The sequence below is a fragment of the Muscardinus avellanarius genome (assembly GCF_963383645.1).
Source record: "Muscardinus avellanarius genome assembly, chromosome: 12".
Taxonomy (NCBI): Eukaryota; Metazoa; Chordata; class Mammalia; order Rodentia; family Gliridae; genus Muscardinus; species Muscardinus avellanarius.
In genome coordinates, this window is record NC_137798.1 from 107,405,442 (window position 1) to 107,431,891 (window position 26,450).

General features: G+C 57.3%; 1 protein-coding gene across 4 annotated transcripts in view; it reads left to right on the top strand.

Annotated features, from left to right (window-relative positions):
* The window catches only part of PACS2 (phosphofurin acidic cluster sorting protein 2), a gene marked incomplete at both ends in the record, with an annotated part of 63,241 nt that overhangs the window by 28,167 nt on the left and 8,624 nt on the right, over nucleotides 1-26,450 (top strand). For 2 of the 4 annotated variants that reach the window (XM_080707851.1, XM_080707852.1), the window contains 15 exons: nucleotides 3,775-3,862; nucleotides 5,874-5,963; nucleotides 9,295-9,420; nucleotides 13,619-13,781; nucleotides 14,253-14,326; nucleotides 14,554-14,634; nucleotides 15,728-15,787; nucleotides 20,843-21,000; nucleotides 22,882-22,972; nucleotides 23,223-23,297; nucleotides 23,732-23,880; nucleotides 25,031-25,169; nucleotides 25,428-25,532; nucleotides 25,729-25,835; nucleotides 26,215-26,369. In XM_080707851.1, coding sequence (XP_080563977.1) covers nucleotides 3,775-3,862; nucleotides 5,874-5,963; nucleotides 9,295-9,420; nucleotides 13,619-13,781; nucleotides 14,253-14,326; nucleotides 14,554-14,634; nucleotides 15,728-15,787; nucleotides 20,843-21,000; nucleotides 22,882-22,972; nucleotides 23,223-23,297; nucleotides 23,732-23,880; nucleotides 25,031-25,169; nucleotides 25,428-25,532; nucleotides 25,729-25,835; nucleotides 26,215-26,369 — 1,661 coding nt within the window. The remainder of the gene's footprint in view (nucleotides 1-3,774; nucleotides 3,863-5,873; nucleotides 5,964-9,294; nucleotides 9,421-13,618; nucleotides 13,782-14,252; nucleotides 14,327-14,553; nucleotides 14,635-15,727; nucleotides 15,788-20,842; nucleotides 21,001-22,881; nucleotides 22,973-23,222; nucleotides 23,298-23,731; nucleotides 23,881-25,030; nucleotides 25,170-25,427; nucleotides 25,533-25,728; nucleotides 25,836-26,214; nucleotides 26,370-26,450) is intronic. The other 2 variants (XM_080707853.1, XM_080707854.1) reach the window with 2 other exon arrangements.

Sequence of the window (26,450 nt, forward strand, 5' to 3'; positions counted from 1 at the left end):
ATAAAAAATAAAATAGTGAACTACTACTTAGGCCCTCTGCAACTTAGTAAGACCCTGTATTAAAATAAAGAATAAAAAATAGGGCAGTGGGTGTAGCTCAGAGGTCGAATGCTCCTGGGTTCCATCTCCAGACCCCCCCCACACACACACACACACAAAAAAAAAAAAAGGCTGGAAGTGTAGCTTGAAGGTAGAATGGCCCTGGGTTTCATTCCCAGTATCACAAAATTTAAAAAAATTAAAAGAGTAATTCCAGTACTTGGGAAGCTGAGACAGGAGGATCGCAGGTTCACAGCCAGCCCCAGCTACTTAGTGAGGCCCTCTGCAACTTTAGTGAGCCCCTGTTTCAAAATAAAGAATAAAAAATAAGGGCTGGGTGTGGTGGCACACACTTGTAATCCCAGCATTCGGGAGATGAAGACTGGAGAATCCCAGTACACGGACAGCTACAGCTACTTAGTGAGGCCTCTTTGCCACTCAGTGAGACCCTATTTCAAAAACTATAAAGACTAGCCGGGCATGGTGGCGCATGCTTGTAATCCCCCAGCTTGGGAGGCTGAGACAGGAGGATCGCACAGGTTCAAAGCCAGCCTCAGCTACTTAGACCCTGTTTCCAAATAAAATATAAAATAGGTCTGGGAGTATAGCCTGGAGGTAGAAAGCCTCTAGGTTCCATTCCCAGTACCACTACCCCCGGGGGGGGGGGGGGAATTATATATCTATATATACTAAAAAATAGGACTGGGGGTATAGCTTGGGGTAGAATGCCCCGATTTCCATCCCCAGTACTGAAAAATTAAAAATTAAAAAATGGACTGGGGTGTAGAATGCCCCTGGGTTTGACCCCCAGTTCTGCTATAAATAAATAAATAAATAAATAAGAGCTAGGGGGCAGCTCGGAGGTAGAACACCCCTGAGTTCAGTCCTCAGTACCAAAATAAACTTTATAAAAATAAATATTTGTAAAGTCTTTATTTCTTTTATTCCTGATAATGAAAATTTTTGTCTTTTTCCTTTGTTTGGCTATAGGTTTTATGAATTTGTTGATCTTTCCAAATAAATCAGGTTTGATTTTATCTTTTTTTTTCTGTTGCCTTTGATTTACAGTTTAGTCATTTTTGCTCTTATCATTTTTCTTTTTTGACACTGGGGTTGAACCCAGGGGCATTCTACCTCTGACCTACACCTTCAGCCCTACACTATTTTTATTTGGAAACAGGGTCTCACTAGATTGATGAAGTCTCACTGCTTGCTAAAGCTGTCCTTGAACCTTCCATCCTCCTGCCTCAGCCTCCCAAGGCCTGGGATTACAGGAATCGCCACCAGTTCAGCTTGCTTTTTCCCATGTTATCTCTCCTGCTTCCTTTGGGGTTCGTGTGCCCTTTCTTACAGTGTTTTCGGGTGGAAGTGTAGAAGCATAGATCACTCCTTTGGAATTCCTCCTCCTCCTCCTCCTCCCCCTCCTCCTCCTCCCCCTCCCCCTCCTCCCCCTCCTCCTCCCCCTCCCCCTCCTCCTCCCCCTCCCCCTCCTCCTCCCCCTCCTCCTCCTCCTCCTCCCCCCCTCCTCCTCCTCCCCCTCCCCCTCCCCCTCCCCCTCCTCCCCCTCCCCCTCCTCCTCCTCCTCCTCCTCCCCCTCCTCCTCCCCCTCCCCCTCCTCCTCCTCCTCCTCCTCCCCCTCCTCCTCCCCCTCCTCCTCCTCCTCCTCCTCTTCTTTTTGTTGTTTGTGGCACTGGGGATGGAACCCAGGTGCATTCTGCCTCCGAGCTACACCCCCAGCCCTGTTTTTCATTCTTTATTTTGAAACAGGGGCTCACTGAGCTGTGGAGGCCTCGCTAAGCTGCTGAGGCTGGCTTCCAAGCTGGGATGCTCCTGTCTCGGCCCCAACTCGCCTCTGTCCTCTACAGCGAGAACTTGGTAGGATCAGTCATGCTCCCGGCACTGCTTTGACTCTGCCCCACAGGTTTGGCCGCTATGTTTTAATGTTTATTCCAGTCAGGATGTTTCCAAATTTCTTTTGAGACATTGTCTTGACCCACGGGTTATTTGGGAGTATGTTGTTCAGTTTCCCAAGTAACGGGGACTTTCCAAGTATCTTCCTGTGATAGTACTCACCCCTTATCTGAGGTTTTGCTTTCCATGGTTTTAGTTGGCTGAGTTCTGCTGCAGTCTAAAAATATTAAATGGAAAGTTCCAGAAAGAAGCAATTCATACATTTTAGATTGTGCGCTAAACTGAATAGCGTGGCGGAGCCTGGTGCCGTCCTGCTGTCTGCAAACCCCTGCCTTGTCCCGGTAGACGGTATATATACAGCATGGCCCTGCCCGTGCCTTCAGGCGTGCGCAGCCTCCTGCCACGTGTGCTTCCCTAGTGGGCTGCGTCACCAGGCCTTGTTGGAAAGACACCGCTCTGCGCTGGCCTGAGTGCCCTGCGGTGGTCGCGCAGTCCTGTGGTGGTGGTGGCCTGTAGCTGTCTTACCTCCTGGGGGCTGGTGTTGAGGGCACCTGCCTGCGGCTCAGCTCCTCTGCCCAGCCCAGCTATGCTCGTCTCTGGTGTTGGAAGCTATCGGGCATCTCTCTGCCGGCCACATGCCACCCTGCTGCCGCATCAGGCAGCCTGCCTGGAGAAGCCTGCTCGTCCCTGCCCCAGGCTCCTCCAAGCTCAGTGGAGTGCAGGAGCAGCCAGGGCCCCCTCAATCCAGGTTTCTGTTCTACCTGCGCATTGGCAGGTTCTCTGGGAGCCTGAGCCATACCCAGAGGCCCCGCAGCCTGGGTGGGTCCAATCCCAGTGTGCTGGAGCCTGCAGCCCCGCAGCCTGGGTGGGAGTGCCGGTTGAGGGGGCTGCACTCTGTGACCTGGTCCCGCCTGTGTCTTCTCACTGCTCTCCAGTTGCACCGAGGGCCGGTGGCAGGGCGTGGGCCTTGACACCCAGCAGGTGCCTGGGGACTCGGTTATGCTAGAGCTGGAAGCTGTGTTGGTGGGCATTCGCCCTAACTGGGAAGGTCACGCCGACCCTACACTATCTCAGTGCACACGCGACTTGAACTGGCAATTAAGTAGGAAGGTGAGCAAACCTGGCAAGGCTGGCCAATGCCGTGCTATGTTCCCATGCCAAGGGGAGCTGTGGGACATAGTGGCTTTGCACAGTGGCTCCCGGGGTTGTGTGCGCATGGGGCACGGCCACCAGCACCAGGTCCTGTGCAGACAGGGCAGCATCGTGTCCACTCTCCGGGGACAGAGCTGCCGGACACTGGTGTATCCCCAGACTACCCCTGGTGGGGCAACCTGTATTTCCATGCCCCCTTAAAGCCTCAGAGTAGATTTGGCGGGGTTGCCATTTGGAAGTTTATAGTATCACTCATACCTGTTATTGGGATGGACTGTGTGGACAGTGCTGTGTGGATGGGAGCCGGTCCTGGGCTGGGGGCCGTGTGATGGTGCTATGTGGATGGGGGCCAGGCCTGGGCTGGGGGCTGTGTGGATGGAGGGCTGGACCTGGGCCGGGGGCTGTGTGGATGGGGATCGGGCCTGGGCTGGGCTGTGCTCAGTTGGCAGTGGCAACCTGGTCATTCAGGGCCTCTGGCGCCATCTCCCAAGCAGGGCTCTCAGGTTCCCTGTGATGGCCAGTCTGTTTGCTGTCCACAGGTGGCAAGGGAGGCCCCAGCAGCATAGCGGGTGCAGGGTGCAGGAGGGCGCTGGGAGGCGTGTGTCCTGACACGGAGCTGTGTGGCCTTGGGCCTGGGGGGCTTCCTGAGGCTGAGCTGAGTGCATCCTGCAGGTTGTGCAGCCTGACCCTGAAGAAGCTGGCCGTCCTCAGGGAGCTGGAGAAGGAGCTCCTGTCGGTGGTGATTGCCGTCAAGATGCAGGTGAGCCCTCCCCTCCTCAGGTGCCTGGGCGCTGAGCTGGACCTCCCTTCTCTGCCCACAGGAGCCAGGCCAGGGCTCTTCCTGCACACCTCCCCCTGCACCTCCCACGGGTGGGAGAGAGGACCCCACTCAGGGCCCCTGCCTCGCGCAGTTCCCTTCTGGGATCCTCACAAGCTGTGCTTGGTTTGACTAGAGGCTGTGAGCAGAGAGCCATCTCCTGCCTGGGCCCCGGCTTCCATCCAGGCTGCCCCTCCAGCCCTGTGGCCCCTCCGCCTTCTGTGGCTTTTGACCCCTGGTTGCCCAGTGGTGTCTCTAGGGCCCTCTCAGGCCTGTGTGTGCTCCTGGGCGGGCTGGCCTGCAGCCTGGAGGCGGGACTCCTCTTCCACACTGAGAAGCGGCTTGCGTGTTAGGAGCCCGAGGCCAGCCGGACGCCTCTGCTTGGCTGCCTGGAAGAGGCCACGGCTCTAGAGATCTGGAGAGGCCTCCCTGGAGGCGCTCTGGTTTCAACATGCTAGGGCGGGCGCGTCCCTGGGCCCGGCCATGTGCTGATGGCACGCCGGGCAGTGAGCCCTCACCCCGAGTGGGTCCTGAACTGCTGAGCCGGAGCCAGCCTGCCGTGAGCCTGGGCAGCGGTGTCTGCCGCCTTGCACAGGCATGGGCGCCAGTCGAGCTGGGCCTCCGTCCCGGCATAGCCATCACAGGCTGCTTGGGGACCTTCTGGGATGGACGATGCAGAAAGTCAGCAAGGCATGAATCCTGGAAGGCCTCTAGCTCTGGCACTGCGGCCTGTGGCCTCTGGCCCTGCCGTCCCACCCCATACTCTGACCTGCCCTTGGCCTCTCTCCAGCCTCCTCCCTGTGGTCCTGCCCCAGACCCTGTCAGGGCCACCCACTCTCCGGCCTCGCCACGCCCCACGGGCCATCCCCAGCCCCCACCTTTTCTCCTGGGCTTCCTCCCCGTTGTTCGCTCACCTACTGTCCACCTGCTCCTTCCCGCATTGGCTGGGCTGGGCAGGGCTGGAGACATCCACTGCCCTGCTGACTCCCTCCTTAACCCTACAGTCCCTGGCCTGATGAGAGTCAGTCCTGCCCAGAGGCAGCTAGGCTCCCGCCAGCGTGGCACAGCTGTGAGGCCTGCCAATCCTCAGGCCCTCTGAGATGCAGGAACAGAGGGAGCGGAAGGGAGCAGAGCCAGGCAGGAAGGGCCTTGGTACAGTCCTCGCAGGCCAGAGCTGGGCCACTGAATGCCCGAACTGAGCCTCAGCACCCGCCTTCACGCTTGTGCCTGACCACTGCCTGGCACGTGCCCTGCGCTGGCCTCCCGGCTCTCTGCGGCCGCCTGTCCCCCACCCCTGCCCAACCTCCCCACTCCCCAGTGGACCTGGCCACTTCTGCCCGCCCTACTCTCAGAGCCCTCAGGCCCACGCTGTTGGAACAGAGGTTCTTGAACAACACCCATGAGCATCCTGATGTGTTTGGAGCTTAGTCTGGTGTAAAGTGGAAAGTCGGGCTCAGGTTTCTTACGAGACTGCTTAGCTACTTAGCCATGGGCGCCGCCTGCCGCCTGCAGCCCATACGCTAACCGTGTCTGTGTGTCCACACCTTGGGTCTGTCTCTAGACTCCTGTCCTGCAGCATTGTCTGTGCCCTCTGGGCTGGCCTCTAAGACATTCATTCTCTGGGAGGAACAGCTGGCCCTCGGCTTCCTACTTTTCCTAAAACACTCGGTGCCCAGCAGGCTGGCCTTCTGGATTGAGGGCAGCACACTGCCGTGCAGGGCCCAGCCCAGGCGGTGTCTTTTGGGTCCTGTTTCTGGGCAGATCCTACAGGGGAATCTGTGGCAAAGGATGAGCGATTCAGCGCTCCTGGCCAAGATCCCCACATGCCTTGGAGAGCTCTGCTGGTCCTAGGGTCTCGGTTGTGATGGTCTCAGAGTGAAGGTGTAACCACAGTGTTAGCTGGTATTGCTGCCAGGCGCCCTGCTGTAAACTAGCAGATGTCTGTTCCCCACAGGGCTCAAAACGGGTTCTCCGATCTCATGAGATTGTGCTGCCCCCCAGTGGACAGGTGGAAACGGACCTGGCCCTCACCTTCTCTCTGCAGGTGAGTCCAGCACCTGGTGGTGGACACACTCATAGATCCCTAGATAACAGACACCTTTATTAAGCCCTGGGAGACCAACACTCTAATGGGGTCGCCGTCATGGGGCCCTGGGTGAGAGACGCTGTCATGGGGCCCTGGGTGAGAGACGCTGTCATGGGGCCCTGGGTGAGGGATGCTGTCATGGGCCCTGGGTGAGGGATGCTGTCATGGGCCCTGGGTGAGGGATGCTGTCATGGGGCCCTGGACACTGTCACGGGGCCCTGGGTGAGGGATGCCGTCATGGGGCCATGGGTGAGGGACTGTCATGGGGCCCTGGGCACTGTCATGGGCCCTGGTGAGGTCCCTGGTGAGGAGCTGTCATGGGCCCTGGTGAGGGACGCTCATAGACCCCCACATGTTGACGCTTCTGCATTGGAGTCACTTATTCCTTAATTTGATCTTCTTGATCATGGTGTTTATTTATTTATTTATTTATTTATTCGTGGGTCTAGGGATGGAACCAGGGGCAGTCGACCTCTGAGTTATACCCCTTGCCCTGTTTTTTATTCTTTTATTTTCTTCTTCTTCTTTTTTTTTTTTGTGGTACTGGGGATGGAACCCTGGGGCATTCTACCTCCGAGCTACACCCCCAGCAGGGTCTCACTGAGTTGCAAAGGGCTTCACTAAGTAGCTGAGGCTGGCTTCAAACCATCGCGATCCTCCTGTCTCAGCCTCCCAAATGCTGGGATTACAAGCGTGCACCAACATGCCCAGCTTGTATTCATTCTTTATTTCTTTCTTGCAGTACTGGGGCTAGAACCCAGGGGCATTCTACCTCTGAGCTACACCCCCAGCTCTATTTTTTAATTTTAATTTATTTATTTTATTTATTTATTTTTATTTATTTATTTTTTTTGGTGGTACTGGGGTTCCTGGAAGCCCTTCTACCCCCGGGCTACACTCCCAGACCTATTTTTTTTTTTTACATTTTTTATTTGGAAACAGGGTCTCCTAAGCCAGTGCGTGTGGCTGGCTTCGAACCTGCGCGATCCTCCTGTCTCTGCCTCCCAAGCGCGGGGATTACAAGCGTGCACCACCATGCTCGGCTATTTTTTTTTTTTTTTTTGGTGGTACTGGGGTTCCTGGAAGCCCTTCTACCTCCAGGCTACACTCCCAGACCTATTTTATATTTTGGAAACAGGGTCTCTTAGGCCAGCGCGGCTGGCTTCGAACCTGCACGATCCTCCTATCTCCGCCTCCCAAGCACGGGGATTATAAGCGTGCGCCACCACACCCGGCTCTTTATTTTTTATTTTGAAACAGGGTCTCACTGAGTTGCAAAGGGCCTCACTAAGTAGCTGAGGCTGTCTGAATTGCAATCCTCTGGTCTCAGCCTCCCAAGCATGCACCTGGCTCAGTCTTTTTTTTTTTTTTTTTTTTTTTTTTTTTTTTTTTTTTTTTTTTTTTTTGCAGTACTGGGATGGAACCCAGGGGCATTCTACATCCAAGCTACACCCCTAGTCCTGTTTATTTCTTTCTATTTTTCCGTGTGTGTGTGTGTGTGTGTGTGTGTGTGTGTGTGTGTGTCTGGGGATGGAATCCAGGGGCATTTGACCTCTGAGTTATATATCCCCTGCCCTATTTTGTATTTTTATTTTGAAACAGGGTCTCACTAAGTTGCAGAGGCTGCCTGCAAACCACGATCCTCCTGTCTCAGCCTCCCAAATGCTAGGATTACAAGTGTATGCCACCATGCCTGGCCCTATTTTTTAATTTTAGAACAGGATCTCACTAAGTTGTGGAGAGTCTCACTATGTTGCTGAGGCTGGCTGCGAACCTGTGTCCTTGTGTCTCAGCCTTCCAAATACTGGGATTACAAGCATATGCCACCACGCTCAGCCATTTATTTTTGTATTTAGGGAAGATGGGCAGGCCAGGCATGATGGCACCTGGCTGTAATCCCAGCAACCCGGGAGGCTGAGGCAGGAAAATCATGAGTTGGAGGTCAGCTTGGGGAATTTAGCTAGATCCCATCTCAAAATGAAAAATAAAAAGTATTCAGGGTTTAGCTCAGTGGAAAATAAGTGTGAAAGAGAGAGAGGGAAAGAAGCGAAGGGCTGAGCACATGGAGATGGAGTGTGTGCAGTCCAAGCGCTCTGAGTGTCTCGGGCCATTCCTGCAGTGAGTGTGGGTTGGCTGCTCAGTGGGACGCAGCACTACGGACGCCCAGGATAAGCATGAAACAGACATTTCTCGACTCCCTCCAGAGCCTGGCCCCATCAGGAAGCCAGGTTAACCCCAGTTCACTCAGGACCCACTAAATAAACTGTCCCTGTCTTGAGAATTCCACTTCTCTCTTGAAAGCGTGAGAGGAGCCAGGCACAATGGAGGGCGCTTGTGATCCTGGTGTGTGGGAGGCCAAGGCAGGAGGATCGTAGTTTTGAGGTCAGGAGGTTAAAACTTAGTGAAAACCAGTTTCAAATAAAATTTTAAAAAGAGGAGTTGGGAGCTGGGCGTGGTGGCACACATCTGTAATCCCAACACTTGGGAGGCGGAGACAGGAGGATCACAGGTTCATAGCCAGCCTCAGGTACTGAGGTCCTACACAACTTAGTGAGACCCTGTTTCAAAATAAGGAATACAAAATAAGGCTGGGGGTGTAGCTCGGAGATAGAATGCCCCTGGGTTCATCCCCAGTTCCACAAAGTATATACAATTAAAAAAGAGGGGCTGAGGGTGTAGTTTTGAGGCAGAATGCCCCTGGGTTCAATCCAGTACCATGGAGGTAGGAGGGAAGGAAGGAAGGAAGGGAGGGAGGGAGGGAGGGAGGAAGGAAGGAAGGAAGGAAGGAAGGAAGGAAGGAAGGAAGGAAGGGAGAACTGTGGTTAAATGCTTGAGATCAAACATACAGCTCAGGTGTTTGAAGTTGTGGCCCTGTGGCTCTGAGGGAGCAGAGGGGCCCGAGGCACTGTGGTGTGGACCTCCGCCCCGCCGTCGCTCGCTGTCTGAACTCTGTGGAGAGACCTGGAGTGCCAGCCTGGGCACAGCCCTGCAGGGCTGCCGGGTGGAGAGGCAGGGCCACCTGTGGAGGCCCCTCCTCTCCACATTGTGGGAGGAGTGTGGGCGCCAGGCCCACCGGCCCCGTGGAAGGGGCACTGCCCAGCTGCTCTGTGGAGCTGAGCTGCGCCCTCTGGGTGGAGGAAGGGGCCTTTCTGACCTGCTGTCCCCGGGTGGTGGGAGAGGAACGGTCAGACAGCAGCAGCATCACTCCCCCGCCGCAGACCTGCAGGCTAGGGTGCCCTGCGGGGCTGGGTGGCGGCTGCCTGCGCCTCAGAGGCCCTCTTGTGCGCAGTACCCCCACTTCCTGAAGAGAGAAGGCAACGAGCTTCAGGTCATGCTGCAGCGCAGGAAGCGGTACAAGAACCGGACGATCCTGGGCTACAAGACGCTGGCTGCGGGCTCCATCAACATGGCAGAGGTGAGTGTGCTGGCCCGCCGCTTCAGCCCGGGCCCGTGCCCGGGGACTCGCACTCAGAGAGCTCCCTGTGTCCAGGTCCAGATGACCAGCAGAGCCTCATGCTGGGCTCCACCGCCGCTCAACACAGTCCCTCTGTGGGTGCTCCTGGCCCACGCCACTCAGCATGGCACTGGCTTCCAGGCCTGGGTCCTTAACAGAGGCCTGCCCTGGGGCAGTCCTGGCAGTGCCCACCTATGGGTGCCGCAGGCCTCTCCTCTCGCCCTCGCCAGCCCCAGGGAACTCACCTAGTGGGCACTGACTGAAGAAGGAGGGTGTTCCTTAAAAGGAAAACAGCCCAACCAATCATGGTGGTGCATGCCCAGTTCTTGGAGGCTGAGACAGGAGGACCACAGGTTTGAAGTCAGCCTCGACCAGGCAAGATCCTATTTCAAAATAAGAAATGAGTAGAGCAGAGCGCAGCTCAGAGGTAGGACCCCAGACTCAGTCCCCAGTGTGAAAACAAACGGCCACCTACACACCGCCAGCTAAGTGGTGACGAGTCACTCCACTGCCCCGAAGTCAGGAGGGAGGCAGTGATGCCGCCACGCCTTCCCGTCCAGTCGTGTACCGGCAGCCCTAGCCACGCAAAAAACGAGGAAGATGACAGACATCACAAAGGAAGAAACGAACTGTCCTTACTGCATGTGACGTGATTCAAGTCTACGAGGAAAATCTAAGGCATTCTCCCCCCAAATTCTGAGTACTCTTTTCTTTCTTTCTTTCTTTCTTTCTTTCTTTCTTTCTTTCTTTCTTTTTTTTTTTTTTTTTTTGTGTGTGTGGTACTGGCGAGCTACACCCCCAGCCCCATTTCTTATTCTTCATTTTGAAACAAGGTTTCACTGAGTTGCAGAGGTCCTCACTAAGTAGCAAGGCTGGCTTTGAACCTGCGATCCTCCTATATCAGCCTCATAATCTGAGTACTCTTAAGTGAGCTTAATAAGATTGAAGGATGCTAGATCAAAAACACAAGGTTCAATCCTGCTTCTTTGTACCAGCCATGAGCTATTGAAAACCAACGTTTTTACTGGATATAGTGGTACACACCTGCCAATACTTGGGAGGCTAAAACAAGAGGATCACAGGTTCAAGGCCAGCCTCAGCAACTCTGTTTCAAGAAATCAGGAGGAGGATTGAGAATGTCACTCAGAGGTAGAATGCCCCTGGATCCAGGTTCATCCCTAGTACCACAAAAGAAAAAAAAAAAAAAGCCACCCTGCAGCCCCTACGTCATCTGGTGTCCCCAGGGGTCTGTGGGACAGAAAGCTGTGAAGAGCCAGGAGTGGTGGTGGCACAGAAGGTACCCTGGGCTGTGGAGTTCACATTCTCTCATGGGCCCTCGGAGCTGTAGTCAGGGCTCTGAGATGGAGCTGGGCCCTGGCCTGATGGCCCCCAGGCCTAGGAACCGTCATGTCATGGGCTGCGTCAGGCCCGTGAAGACACACGAAATTGGTTTGGCACCTTCCAGGGCGAGCAGGGAGCAGCTGACTGGCCTGGGCCCTGCCCAGCTGCAGGCTCTGGAGCTGGCCAGCTGCTGCCCATCCTCCCAGCTTCTGGGCCTTCCCTGCTGCGCCCTAGGCCATGCTGATGCCCAAGTGATGTCCCAAGGCAAGCCTGGCCACAGTACCTGCGGTCTGGCCCGGGTGGTGGCCCTGCCTCTCTGCCCCACAGCCTGCTGCCCAAGGCCCTCCCCCTGTACCTGGGCTCCCAAGGCAGGCTCCCTGACAGCATTTCCTCCCACCATGGCCCTGCCCAGCCCCTCCCAGGCACTGGGCCCTTCTCACCTGGCTGTGCTAGGCAGCCATTCCTCTCGGTGCCATGTGGGTCCTGGGAAGCTGGGTGGGTGGAGGCTGGGCTCTGACCTGCTGTGGAGTGTGAGGCAGCTCTGAGGCTTACCTCTGGACTGGGCCAGATGTGGCCAGACGCTGCGTGAGGAGCACCTAGGCCTCTGCAGACATTGTTCTCCACAGGCGCGTGTGCTGGAGAGCAGGGTCCCCAGGTTGGACCAGCATGTGGCCATGGCGGAGGCATGGCTGAGCAGGGCTTCAGGCCCTGAGCAACAGTTGAGCTGCCACTGGCCCTGGCCCTGGCCCTGGCCCACTGTGGCAGTAGTGTTTGGGGAGGCAGAAAGCCTGTGCTGGGGCATCTTTGGGGGAGCCATGTATGCCTGCACAGAGGGAATGGCCATCAGGGCCTGAACCCCTGAACAGGAGGGGCCCTACTCTAGGACCTCAGGGAGTTGGGGACAGGAGAAGCTTATGACCCCTTGAGACACATCAGGTATCACCTCTGTTCAAATTGGTCAAAGCATGGTAGGCCAGGAGGAAGCCAGGAGCAGCCTGCGGCCGCCTGAACCCTACTCCAGGGCTCATATCCCAGGCGGACCAACCCCATCACTCGGCCTGGGCAGCCCTCCCTCAGAGCTGGGGCAGAGAATCAAGGTCCAGGTGCTGGATACAGGATGGTCCAGAATTGCAGGCCGGCTCTGTGGTACCTGGGCGGTGGAGGGGCCTGTGCAGACCCCTCTGCAGTTATGCTGTTGCTGTTTCCTGGAGTGTGTGTCTCTTCCCAAAGTGTTGACACTGTTAACACAGTTCTGAGCAGTCTCCCATGGCACTAAAATTCTTTGGAAAGGAAAGGGGAGCCTTGGGGAGCTGGGAGGGGAAGGTCGTCCCCAGCTTGGTGGGCCCACAGGCTCGCCAGCATCATGGGCCAACCTGGGTCGGGAGCTGACATCCAGGGCTGGAGTGGGAGCAGCTGCCCTCCATGAGGACAGGAGGGTTTCCAGGCAGGGGATGCTCGCAGAGCCCTGCCCAGGTCCAGAGCGGGCTGGGGAGGTCAAGGGAGCATGCAGAGAGAGGCTGGGAGGCAGGCAGTGGCCCAGGGCAGGGCTGGCTGTGCCAGCCTCCCTGACCCACTAACACACCCATCTCAGGAGTAACCTGCCACAGGGATCAGAGTGACATGCCTGTGGCTGGAGGCAAGCAAGCGGGCCTCCCAGGGCAGAGCTGGGTGCAAGCAGGTGTGCCAGCCGTGCCACACCACAGCCACAGGAGGCTTCAGCCTGGCCCTCTGCTCTCAGCTCCTGGGTGCAGCGAGTGTGGCTCCCAGCCTGCGCACACGCCATGCCCGAGGCCACGCCAGGGCACGCGATGCTCAGGCACCAGCAGGGGGTGGGTGTTGCCATGGACCTTCCTTCCTGGTTTGGTTTCTGAAATAACAGTGAAAGCAAATGGATCTTTATGTTTTTCGTTGATTATGGACTTAGCACCCAAATGAGGCCCCACACTTTTTTATTTTTGCAGTACTGGGGATGGAACCCAGGGGCATTCTACCTCTGAGCTATACCCCCAGCCCTGTTTTTTATTCTTTATTTGAAATAGGGTCTCACTGAGTTGCAAAGGGCCTCACTAAGTAGCTGAGGCTGTCCACAAACCACGATCCTCCTGTCTCAGTCTCCCAAATGCTGGGATTACAAGCATGTGCCACCATGCCTGGCTCAGGCCCCACATTTTAAAAAAATATCTGATCTATAGCATATTAACATACAGATCCCATGAGATAACCCCAGAGATAGCTTCCAAAGTGCCATGGCCCTGCCAGTGGAAGCGCTGAGGTCACGGGGCCTGCTTCTCCAGCTGGGTAGGGTGGGTTGTAGCAGGTCAGGGTGGTGCTCGCCCTGTCCTGTGTTTTGCAGACTGGACCCCAGGGTGCGATGGTCCTGAGTCGGACAGGCCTGCTGGTCTTGTGCTGCTGGCGGCCCAGCCTGTGCTTCTTGGAGGCTGTTCTTCCTTCGGCCCCCTAAACACAAGTTCCTGATCCAGTGTCTCGAGGGTGGGGTGCCACTGACTGGCCCTCAGCCCTGCCCTCACACACCACCAGCTGCAGTGACGGCCTTAGCTGAGGAGCGTGGACAGAGGCAGGCAGGGGCTGGGCCTGCTTGGATGGCTTTGGAGGGATATCAGGTGTGCCGAGACCAGCAGGCCAAAGCCAGCATTCCCTGCCTGCTCACTCAGCGCTCTCAGGGCCCATCTGCCCAGCCCCAGCCCTTTCCCTTTCTGCTCAGCCTCCTCTGCAGCCTTCGTGCCTGTCACCAGGCACCCCGACTCCCAGATGTCAGGGCGGTTCCTCCCCCGGGTACATTCTGGACCCGTGCCCCCAGGTGATGCAGCACCCCTCCGAGGGCGGCCAGGCACTGAGCCTCTGCAGCAACATCAAGGAGGCCTCTGTGAAGGTTGCTGAGATCTGGATCGTCTCCCTGTCCAGCCAGCCCATCGACCATGAGGACAGCGCCATGCAGGCCGGCGCGAAGGCCAAGTCCGCAGGTGAGCTAGGCGACCGGCACCTTGCCCAGGATGCCCCTCCCGGCCACTGAACGTGGGGTGCGACACTGTCCAGTGCTGCTGGGGAGATGGGGCAAGCAGGGCTACTGGCTCAGGGTCCTGGTGCCCTCAGTAAAAGGGTTACAGGGTCAACCTGTGCTGCCTCGTCACCCCGGGAGCAGGTCTAGCACAGGCAGGCAGCTGTTAGCCACCAGCATGACTGGGGCTGCTGTCCCCTCTACCCCAGTGGAGGCGATAAGGGTGGCCAGGGCTGGTTAGCCCCTATCCAGGCCGCAGCACCAGAGGGCAAGTTCGTGTGGGGCGTTCCCCCGCTCCTCCAGGGGCCTGCTGCTCCGTGGGGGTGTCCTGGGGCTCCTGTCCCTGTCCAGAGAAGCCTACCATTTGGCACAGCCTCGCTGCCATGGCACCGGGCGGAATCTCAGGGCGCCTGCCTTCTATCTGCTCACTCGGCAGATAACGACTCTGAGGAGGAGTACGAGAGCTTCTCCTCTGAGCAGGAGGCCAGCGATGATGCTGCGCAGGGGCAGGTAATGGGGTGGGCGGGTGGGCCTGGGCCCAGGCGGGTGGGTGGATGGGCCCGACACAGCCCTGGGGCGCTGCCCTGGCCTGCGGGGCCAGCGGGCTGCGCAGGGGTGCTGGGGTGCCACAGCGCACTCCTTGGCAGCTCTGAAGGCCTTGGCCATTCGTGCCTCTCTGGGCTGGGCCCCACCCTGGTGGGCAGTGGCAGCCTCGGGCACCGTTCATGTCCCTCTAGGACCTGGATGAGGACGACTTTGATGTGGGGAAGCCCAAGAAGCAGCGGCGATCGATAGTAAGAACGACGTCCATGACCAGGGTCGGTGGAAACTGGTTTTACTAACACTGGGGCAGGGCGAGGGCGGGAGTGGCTGTGAGCTGGGGTACAGTGGCATGCAGCCCTGAGGAAGCCTCGCAGGAGGGCTGCGGGCAGGAGGGAGGGCAGCTCCTGGGGCCCAGGTGGGGGGTCTCTGCCACATCTGACCCTGAAGGCCCGCAGACCCCACACTTCTGTCTTGACCCCAGGCCGGAGGCTCTGCAGTTAGCCCCTGGCCACTGGCACCACAGTGGCAGAGCCAGGCAGGAACATCCAGGGCAGCCTGGCTGTCAGCCTCCAGCGCCCCCCCCCCCGCGTCACACGTGTGCTTCACCTCGTGGGGTCCTGAGGCGCAGAGTGCCCACCATACTGCCCACTGTCCATGAGCTGTGCCCGGGGAGGCTGTTCTGCCCTCAGCCCAGCACACCCTTGCACATGGCCAGACTGTTCGGGGCTGGGCCTGCCCACACTGTGGGCTTGGGGGCTTGGTGCCGGGCTGTCAGGCCTTGCCTCCAGGGTGAAAACATGGGGTGGGCCTCAGTCCATTCCCAGCCTGATGAAGCCCTGGGCCCAGCGCTGGCAGGTGGGCACCACCTGTCTTTGGCAGCACGTGAGGGGAAGGCCGTGTGCGGCAGGCAGTGCCATGGCGTGGGAGGCCGCACAGGAGCCTCAGTTCAGGGCTCGGGCCAGCCTTGCGGGGAGGTGTGCAGGTGGCTGAAAGCATAGTTCTGCATGGTGGCCACCGGCTGGAGCTGAGGCTCGGCAGCCCGGGCCTGCGGGTGGTGGGTCAGGCTGTCTGTTGGGCTGTCCATTGCCTCTTTTGCCCATGCCCTCTGAGTGCCCCATGCCGAGTGCACAGCCTCTCCTGAAGAGCCTTGCTGTGGGAGAGCCGGCGGGGCCTGGTGGCCGCAGAGCGAGCACTGGCCCCCCTTTCTTCCTGTCCTGTGCCTGCCCTCGGCTTGTGGTTCCCATGCGGTGAGCGTGCGCCACGCCGCCGCCTCAGCTTGGCAGCTGTTTAAGCCGTGCCTCCCTCCTGCCCGGCTGTGCTGTGTCCAGAGACGCTCCCCCCCTTCTGACTCTGCCTCTTGCCTTGCAGCAGCAGAACTTCAAGCAGAAGGTCGTGGCACTGCTGCGGAGGTTTAAGGTATCGGAGGAGGTGAGTGGCCTGGCCCTGGCGCTGCCTGCTCCAGCCTCTGCCGCGTGTCCTGCTGGCCAACAGGTGCTCTGAGACACGCTGGCGGCCAGGTCTGGCTCTGCGCTCGCTGTCAGGACTCGGTGACAGTGGTACTGACTCCCAGGGTGGCTGTGAGGCCCGCAGGGAGCCAGGACCACCCACTCCACTCTGTTGGGCTCCCAAGTGGCTAAGTTTTGTGTTTGCGAGTTTTTATAAATAGGCTTTTATTTGGGGGAACATTTTTGTGGTCCTGGGGATTGAACTTGGGGGCAGTCTACCTTTGAGCTGTACCCCAGCCCTTTTATTTTTTATTGAGTCAGGTTCTTGCTAATTTGCCTAGGCTAGCCTTGAACCAGCTTTCTTCCTATCTCAGGACTATAGGGTGTGCCACTGCGCCACTTAGGGGAGCAGTCTCAGGTTCTCAGGAGGTGCACAGAGCTCCCGGCGCACCTGCTCTCTGTGCGCAGCCCCTCACCACAGGCCAGTGGAGCACGGGGCTTAAATTTTAAGTTCTTTTAGCTTTTCTGTAGTCTCCAAACTTTCTGCAGTAAGTTTGCATAACTCTCACTATCAAAAGAAATGCCGCCACCACGTCCCAGTTTCAAAACTCACTACAGGCTCTGGTGATCCAAGCTCGGGTGCTGGCAGCGGGGCTGACGCAGGGGTGAGGAATGGAGTTCAGTGCAGGGACAGATCTCGGTCCATGCCAGTTGGTTTTCAGCAAGGATGTCAAGACCGTCCTGTGGTGGAAGAGTAGTCTTTTTAGAGCACATGGCTGGAGAGCTCGCTCTTCGCAGGCACAAGAACGGAACTCCACCCTTTCCTCACACCGTTGAGCACTAACTCACGGGTTGGAGCCCCAGGCCAGGACCCTGGGGTTTGGAAAGCAGCAGAGGCACCTTCATGACTCAGGTCAGCAGTGCTTCCTGGATCTGACAGCGAGCACACGAGTGACAGGCAGGAGGACGCTGAGCGGGACACGGTGACCCTTAAACCTTTGCTCAGCACCACTACCAGGTGCGAGGCTGCAGCCCACACTGGTGCGTTTCCTCAAATTATACGCCGACTAGGGCTTGTGTGCAGAATACATGGAGTGCCATCGTTCAGGAATAGACAACTGAAAAGGGTTGTTGTTCCTCGTGTGTGTGTGTGTGTGTGTGTGTGTGTGTGTGTGTGTGTGTGGTATGGGGGTGGAACCCAGGGGCATTCTACCACTGAGCTACATCCCCAGTCATATTTTTATTCTTTATTTTGAAACAGGGTCTCACTGAGTTGTGGCGGGCCTAAGTAGCTGAGGCTGTCCTCGAACTGTGATCCTCCTGTTTCAGCCTCCCAAGTACTAGGATTATAAGCGTTCAACACCACGCCTGGCTCAGCCATGGCTTTTAAAGATATGAGAAAGACCCATGGAGCCATACGTGGCCACAGACCACATTAGAATTACCTTCATCATGGAGAGTAACCCCGGAGAAGGTGTGCACTGGCGTGGTTGGAGGGTCTCAAGTGAAGGCCCAGTGTGGTGCCTACCAGTCTCCAAATGGCGCAGGTAGATTGCCTGTGCGAGGTCCTGAGACAGGTCCCACAGGTGAGTTGTGGGTAACATTGCTATGAGTGACATAAGAGTTTACCCCTTCCCCTTATGCAAGTCACTGTAGATGCTGAGTCAACTGTCTTAACAAACCAGTTATTTGTTTTAAAAGTTGAGTTGTTCTAGTGCAGTGGTACAGCCTGTAATCCCAGAGACAGAGGCTGAGGCCATGTGATCACAGGTTTGAGGCCACTCTGTGAGACTGTCTCAAAATAAAATAGATACAAGTGAGCCAGGATTGGGGGCACAAACTTTGTAATCCCAGTGCTTGGGAGACTGAGAAAGGAGGATTGCACAGGTTCCAAGCCAGTCTCAGCTACTTAGTGAGACTCTCTTTCCAAATAAAGTATAAAATAGGTCTGGGAGAATGGGCTGGAGGTAGAAAAGCCCCTGGCTTCCACCCCCAGTACCACACACACACAAAAAAAAGTTATAAAATAGATACAAGTGTGGTGGCACACACTTGTAATCCTGTTACTCCAGAGACTGAGACAGAAAGGTCACAGATTAAAAGCCAGCCTCAGCAGCCTAGTGAGACCCTGTTTCCACATAAGAACTAAAATCAGGTTGGGATGTAGTTTGGAGGTAGAATCTCTCTGGGTTCAGTCCCCACTACCAAAAAATAAAAATAAAGTAATAGAGAAAAGGGCCTGAATAGCCCGGCATGGTGGCATATGCTTTTGATCTCAGTACTTGAGAGGATGAGATGGGAAGACCAGAGGCTCACGGCCAGCCTCGGCTACTTAGTGAGGCCTTCTGCAATTTAGACCCTGTTTCAAAAATACAAATAATAAGCCGGGCGTGGTGGTGCATGCTTGTAATCCCCGTGCTTGGGAGGCTGAGACAGGAGGATCGCGCAGGGTTGAAGCCAGCCTCAGCTACTTAGTGAGGCTCTCAGAAACTTAATGAGACCCTGTTTCCAAATAAAGTATAAAGTAGGTCTGGGAGTATAGCCCTGAGGTAGAAAAGCCTCTGGGTTCCACCCCCAGTACCACCAAAAAACCCCCCAAAACAACAACAACAAAAAAAAAAAAAACCAAAGCAAATAATAAGCTGGGCAAGGTGGCACATGCTTGTCACTCCACTACTTGGGGGGCTGAGACAGGAGGATCACAGGTGTGGGGCCAGTCTCAGCTATTTAGTGAGGTCCTCTGCAACTTTGTGAGACTCTGTTTCAAAATAAAGAAGAAAAAATAAGGCTGAGGATGTAGCTCAGAGGTAGAATGCTCCTGGGTTCAGAGAACTGCAGGTTTGAGACCAGCCTCATCAACTCAGTGAGGATTGCATCAACTTAGACCCTGTTTCCAAATAAAAAATAAGGTAGGGCTGGGATGCAGCTCAGAGGTAGAGTGCCCTGGGTGCCATCCCCAGTGCCACAAAAGGGGCTTTGACTCGCTTGGCGTGGTTGGAATCTGAATTTGTCCTTCCACTTGGAAGCCAAACAGGAGTCTGTCTCCAGGGTGATTCCGTTTCTCACAGGGGCAGGGCCTGGAACTGCAGCTGCCTGGGGTGGGGTATGGCTCTGGAAGGCATGGGGAGCATCCTGGGGAAGAGACTTTATGTCTTTTTTTTGTGGGGGGGTCTGGGGATGGAACCCAGGGGCATTCGACCTCCGAACCACACCGACTGCCCTATTTTTTTATTCTTTATTTTGAAACGGGGTCTCACTGAGTTGCAGAGGCCTCACTAAGTAGCTGAGGCTGTCACAAACTGCGATCCTCCAGTCTCAGCCTCCCAAATGCTGGGATTACAAGCATGCGTCACCACGCCCGGCTTGAGATTTTACGTCTTGGTTGAGGTGGCACTGTTATATGCACCTGCCAAAAAGTCTCTTGGCTGTCCACTGACCATTTACTAATTGTTTGAAACACGTTGGGCAGTGAATGGTGAGGGTCAAGCCTAGTGGGCAGCAGAGCCATAACTGTGTGCCTGGCACCTGGTAACTGGAGGCTTTGGGAGAGGGTCTCTGGGTCCTAAATTAAAATAGAAAATAAACAGAGCAGAAGTTTCTGGCACTGAATGTGCTTGGTGGCACTGGGAAATCTCATCCTTGCTGCGAACTTGCTCAATCGGGAATAATAAATCGGGCACTGAGTCCATTTGGGACCGAGATCCTCAGAAAGATGGACAAGGGCTTAGGTTGCAGTTCTGCAGCCACTTATCTGCAGCGATTTTTTCCCTTTTTATGAAATAAACTCCTTTAAGTTCCTGTTCACCGCGCTAAAAGTGGAGATTCCTCTCCAGGAAAAAATCTGAAATAATTGACATGGACAACTGCCTTCTGTGCAATTGACAATGTTTTAATTTCCATTACCAGTATTTATACCCTATACCCCGTGTAAGCACCAAAGGACAATAGTGAGGTGTTAAGTATAAACAAGATAAACAGGATAAAAGAAGATCCATGGCATCCCAGTTTAAGATTAGTCTGGGACTAGGTGATTAAAGTCAGCCCCCTTGGACTTTGTCATTGGAATCAGGTTTCTGGCCTCACAGGTGAGCCCTAGTGGGCAAGGTCCCAGTCCGGAAAGGCATCCGGAACAGACAAGGCGGGGGTCACACCCAAAGTCTGTTTTGGGGAAATTCAGTCTTCTAGGATCTCTTTTGATCCTTCCAGAGTCTTTTTGTCTCGAGGGCTTAGTCCAGGCCCTTTATCAAGATCCATGGGCTGCGTTGCAGATTTGTCCGGTCCTGTCTGCTCCGCCATCCCCTATAAGGCAATACTTATATTACATTAGGAGAAAGGGCAAAAACATTATAACAGAGGTGATTGGATTTCTATAATTGTTCTTTAATGCATGACTTTGAGGCAGACTTTTGAGTTTTTTACTGTCCTGCTGCTGAGTCACAAATGGTAGGCTTTTGTTAAGGCCAGATAAGAGCTTATTAGCATCTCTTAAGAGGGAAAACAAATGGCCCAGGTCTCAGAGACAGTTTTACATCTCTTTGGGAAATGGGGCAAGAGGTGGGTTTGCAGCTTCCCCTGCTGACAGAGAGGTGCTGGGAGCTAATCTTTAGATCAAAGGACCGGCCTGCAGGGGGAGGGGCAAAAGGAATTTTGCAGCCCCTGAATTCTGGCTGCCCTTTATTACAGCTGGAACAATATAGAGAAATTCTGAGGGTTCAGACATTTTTACTAGAAAATTTATCTTTCATGGACTCAATTTTTTCCATAGTTCTACTTCTTGAGATCCTGTTTTACATCATTGGAGCTTATTAGTGTAGAAATCTAAGAGCAGGGAGTATTTTTGCAGAGATGACGCCTTTTTCTCGGGGCCAGTCTCCGTGAGATCTTGCCAAATAATACAAGCGTTTATCACGCTCGTATATGCCGAGGGGGGACGGTGGCACATGTTGCTCCTGCAGACTTCTCCTCCTGACCCCTGAGCATCCACCCAGGAGGTAGCCTGGGCCTTGTGGGGCCTCTCACATGTCTGCCATTGTTGCAGGTCCTGGACTCAGAGCAGGACCCCGCAGAACATGTGCCCGAGGTGGAGGAGGACCTGGACCTCCTGTATGACACGCTGGACATGGAGAACCCCAGTGACAGCGGCCCCGATATGGAGGAGGACGACAGTGTACTCAGCACCCCTAAGCCCAAGCTCAGGTGAGCCAGGCAAGGCCCCTGTTCTGAGCAGCTTGGCAGACGCCTGGGAGGGTGCTTGGTAGGGACAGCCTCCAACATGGCAGAAGGAAAGGGCTGGGGGCTGGGTCAGAGCAGGGACTGTGCCAGCTGGGACTCTGGAGGCCACAGAGGCCCGGGTGGAGTCTTTCCACCAGCTATGCGGGTCCCACGCTCGGGGGTTTGCAATGTGAGGTCGCCATGTCTGCTCCGAGTCCAGTGGGAGGCCAGAGGTGGAGCTGTCAGGGGAGGGCTGGAACGTTCTTGCGGTGAGTGCTCAGGGTGTAGAGCAGGCCGCGGGAAACCAAGAGGTCCCTGGGTGCCGGCTGGCCCAGGCGCACCCCGCCACAGAAGGGCAGCAGACAGCACTTGGGAACTGGGAGCTGGCGCTCCTCATGGGCAGGTGGGGCAGCCGAAGGAGGTCTACACCAGGGGTATGCAGGTGGGGGAAGAGTGCCTGGGGCAGGGTGTGGGGTCTGGTGTGCTCGCTGGGGATGGGGAGACCCAGGTGGAAGCTGGGAACATTTGCATGCCTCTTGTTTTTAAGCTTTCTACCCTCAATAACAGAGGCACACATGAAAGGTGGGCTTCCAGGGTGCATGGGGGCCAGACCACTGCTGGCCCTGGCCACGCACAGCTTGCACCCCCTCCCACCACCCATGTGGTGCTGTTATTTGGCCCGCTCTGGGGGGCAGTGTCCAGATTGGCCTTGGTCTCTGCCGCCGTCTTGCTGGGCTGTGCTGGAGGTGGTGGCCACTGGGCCTCACGTGCCTAGAAGGTGCTCCCCAGGACCAGTGAGGCCATGAGAGTTGAGTGCGCGGACACAGGACGGAGGTCCAGCTTCATCTCACCCCGCGGTCATCTGTGAGCCTCCCCATCAGCAGCCGCACTATACCATGGCTCACGCCCTCCTCGGTGGGGTCCCCCTCACACCTCGGTGTTTCTCCTGCCTCATCTTGTCTGCCCTCCTGTCCTCTGTGTCCAGCGGCTCCTAGGATCACCTGGGCCCACTGATGTTGGCACATTGGCGGTCCCTAGTGCCTGCTGCTCTGGGGTAAGGCCTGGTGAGCTCGGGACTGTAGTCCTGGGTGTTCACATCCAGGTAGTGCCCTGCGTGTCCAGGTCTTACACTGGCCTTATCACATAGCCAGGCACACGTACACTGTGGGAGCCCTGCCACTGTCCTAACTTGAAATGCCCTTTACACCTCTTGGGTCTGTACTTTCTTCTTTTTTCTTTGTATTTTGGCAGACACCTTTGGCCTGTTTGGTCTGGATTGGCCTAGATTGCCTGGTCTAGAATAGCCTGGTTGATCTAGAATAGCCTGGTTGGTCTGGATCAACTTGGAGGATCTGGATCAGCCTGGTTGGTCTAGGATGGCCTGCTTAGTTGAGTTTAGCCCGGTTGGTCTGGAATGACCTGGCTGATCTAGAATGGCCAGTTGGCCTGGAGTCTCCTGGATCTACTGTGGTATCTCATTGTACTGTTGAGGATGTTCTGTTTCCTGCAAGCTGGCTGAGATCCCAAGGGTCTCACCTCGGGCATCCTCCAGCAGGTCATCTGGGTGGCGCTGCTGCCCAAGCTGCTCGGTTGCTGGCAGCCTGCCCTGGCTAAGGCCGTGAGTGGACGGAGTTCCAGGGCTGGCTGCTCCCCGTGGCCCATCTTGCAGCAGGCAGAGGAGCTGGGCACCCAGCTCTCGACTGTTCCCATGCGGGTTCCCTGGAGGGTGGGTGTGGGCTCAACAAGGCTCCTCCAAGATGCCGGGTTCTCTGGGTGCATCTCTTCTCTACAAGATGCCCTCCATGTGTGGGGGTCACAGTGTGAGGACGGTCTTGGAAAATAATGCCCATCCTCTTCCCGAGCCAGGCCGTACTTCGAAGGCCTGTCGCACTCCAGCTCACAGACGGAAATCGGTAGCATCCACAGCGCCCGGAGCCAGAAGGAGCCCCCGAGCCCGGTGAGTGGGGCTGCTGCACAGGCACACGTCCTGGGCCGGGCCTGATGTCGCTGTCGCTCCTGTCTACAGCAGGTGATCATGTGCCTGTCTTGGGCTCAGGCCCTACCCCATAGCAGGTGGCCGTCCGGGGGTAACCCTGAGCCCACAGTCCAGGAAAGTTCCATCTGGGGTTCCCAAGCCTCCCCCTGCCCAAAGTGTGCTCACCCTGCACCTGCTCAGGTACAGCCTGACTCCTATCTCATTACCCCAGGCCGATGCGCCCGAGAAGACGCGGCCCCTGGGGGGCAAGCAGCCCAGCGACACTATCTCCGACGCGGTGGCCCTCGTAAGCAAGGCTGGGCAGCACGCACCCACCCACACCCAAGGCCACCAGTGGACAGTGGGCTCCACATGAGGGCCCAGTGCTTGCACTGCCCTCGGCACCCTGCATGCCGATGTAGGCCGGCCCAGGGGTAACCAGGCTGCTGGATGGCCAGGACCCTGGGGCAGCAGTGTGTGGCTCTGCAGGCAGAGAGTCTGTCCTTCTGTCCCTGGAGGGTTCACTCTGGGAGGCACACTGGCTGCGGGGCGGACTGGGGCCCTGGCGGATGTGGTGCTGGGCTGGCCAGGCCACGAGCTCTGGTGGAGGCTTGAGGGCCCCAGGGGAGCCCATGGCCATGCCGAGGGTCCAAGGAGGCCCAAGCCTTTCCCCCACACCAGGGCCACATGGGCGGGCAAGGCCTTGGGCAGGTGCATGCAGCTTTCTTCTCTGCTCACCAGAGTGTGCCAGCCCCCCGGGAGCCGCCGCCGCCAGGGCAGGTGGAAGACAGCTCAGAGGCGGAGACCTCCACTGTGGACGTGTTCACTGAAAAGCTGCCGCCCAGCGGGAGGATCACCAAGACAGAGTCGCTGGTCATCCCTTCCACCAGGTACAGGCCTGTGGGGCTGTTGGAGCCAGGTCCCTGGGGTCAGCATCCCGCTGGCTGGGCCTATCAGACCTGTGGGAACCGCTCTGGTGCTGCTGCGTGTCCAGGCAGGGCTGGTGAGAGACTGGCTCCAGGGCTCCGGGTTGGCCCCTCCTCGCCTGCAACTAGTGGTTCCACCTGGCTTCCTGTCCACCTGCCCTCCGAGGGCCAGTTCCCAGGGCAGAGTGGGGCCCAGTGCTGCGAGGAGCCAGTCATCTGGGAGGCCAGCGCAGGGAAGTGCCGGAGCCTGCACCCCAGCAGGCTGTTCACCGAGGCTGGTAGACGCTTTGCGGTGCAGGGGACCGTGACTGCGAGCCTCCTCTCAACACTGCTGGGCAGTCTGAGATGACCACTGCTCACACGCTCAGCCATCTTGGTCACACCAGGGCAGTTTCGAAGGCCTCTGTACATTGCCCCACGTGTGGCTGCTCCCTGTCCTGCATGTCTGACCCAGGACGCCAGGTGCCTCTGCTATGCCTGCCTTGGGCCCTGGCCTCCCCAGTCCCAGGACACGTCTCCAGGCCTCCGTCGCTCTAGGCAGGAGACTTCTGGAGCCCAGGCCTGTGGCTCAGCTGGTGGCTGGCCTGGGTGGCAGAGGGTGGGTGGTCTCAGGCCAGCCCCTGCCCTGTGTCCTCTGAGGGACAGCAGGGCTGCCACTGATGTCCTCGCCATTCTTCTGGGCTCCTCCAGGGGTGCACATCTGCCCGGGGAGGCCCAGCATCGGCCTGGGCAGCCCCAGACCTGCCCAGCAGAGCTGCGCCCTCAGCACAGAAGGCCCAAGTCGGGCGCCCACCCTCTGCACAGGTGTCACCACTCAGCACTCAGATGCTGGGGACTCTCGTTTGCCTGGCAGGGGTGCCAGCAGCCTGGCGGCTGGTGCTTACCACCAGCTGGCACCTGGCTCCACCTTGATGCCCTGCCCGTGTGCGCAGTGAGCAGGTGGAGCTGAAGCTGGTCCTGTTACAGGCTCTTGGCTATAGGCTGCTGCTGCTCTGGGCAGTCCAGGGCCTGCTGCCCCTCCTTCTGGCCCTCCACTGGGCAGCGCGCTCCAGGAGCAGCACACGTAACCTGGCAGTAAGCATGTAACCTCCCACCCTGCTCTGGTCCCTGGCAGGTCTGAGGTGAAGCCAGCTGGCCGCCGGGGCCGCAGCACATCCCTGAAGGAACGGCAGCCTTCAAGGCCCCAGAACGAGCGAGCCAACAGCCTGGACAGCGAGCGCTGTCCAGACACACGGAGCCAACTGCAGGTGCCAGTGGAGTGGGGAGTTGCCTGCCCAGGGGCCGAGGGATGTCTGGAGGGCTGTTAGGAAATCCCCCTGCAGACGAAGGTTGATTGCTTGGCCCCTTATCAGGAAGCCCATGGGGCTCCAGGTGTGTGCCCAGGCTGGCCTCTGCAGTGGGGAGCTCTCCTGCTCTCTACCCTAAGAGCAGCGGGTAGGAGGCACCAGGGCTGAGCATGAGAGGGTGGGGTGCTGTGTACCAGCTGGGCATGGATGGCCTCACGTCTCTAGATCCCCAGGAAGACCGTGTACGACCAGCTGAACCACATCCTTGTCTCTGACGACCAGCTGCCTGAGAACATCATTCTCGTCAACACCTCCGACTGGCAGGGGCAGGTAGGAGGAGCAGCCCGGGGTCTGTCTTCCCCAGCTGCGGTCGGGGCAGTGTGCCGAGCAGAGCAGGGGCCCATTCAGGCCAGCTCAGGGATGCACATTGGCGGGGCGCTTCTGGGCTCGGTAGGGTCCACGCTGAGGGCTGGAGGAGGTGGCCAGAGGCTGAGCCAAAGGTCACGGCGTGTCTGTCTCTGTCCAGTTCCTTTCAGATGTCCTGCAGAGGCACACGCTCCCTGTAGTATGCACGTGCTCTGCTGCTGATGTCCAAGCGGCCTTCAGCACCATTGTCTCACGGATACAGAGATAGTGAGTCTGTGGCCCTGCACCCCAACCCTGCCTACTGCTTGAGATGGGTGTGTTCTCTGTCCTGGGTGTTTCCAGATGTGCCAGGACTCAGACTCCCCACCCCAGGCTTCGCTCACTCGGGTGTCCTGGGACTCGGGAGGGGTGGCAGGGAGGAGCCGCCTCTAGTCACTGTCCAGCCCTCTGCTGCAGCTGTGCATTGGCTGTGACCGCTGTCTTCCACCGGATCACATGCAGGCTGGCTACAGCCGCGGGCTCCCACAGATGGGTGACTGCAGCTAGGGCGGGCTTCCCGGGCCCCAGCCAGGTGGCCCTCGGGCCGAGGACACTGGGACAGCTCCCTGAGGTGTGTCCCCTTTCCACTCACCCACCGGGGTCGCAGTTGCAACTGCAATTCGCAGCCCCCGAGCCCCGTGAAGATCGCCGTGGCGGGGGCTCAGCACTACCTCAGCGCTGTCCTGCGGCTCTTCGTGGAACAGCTGTCCCACAAGACGCCAGACTGGCTGGGCTACATGCGCTTCCTTGTCATCCCGCTGGGTGAGAGCCGCAGGGGCGGCAGGTGGGTGGGTGGGCCCCGCGGAGCACCTTCAGGGCCAGGGCTGCCAGCTCGGCTCGTGA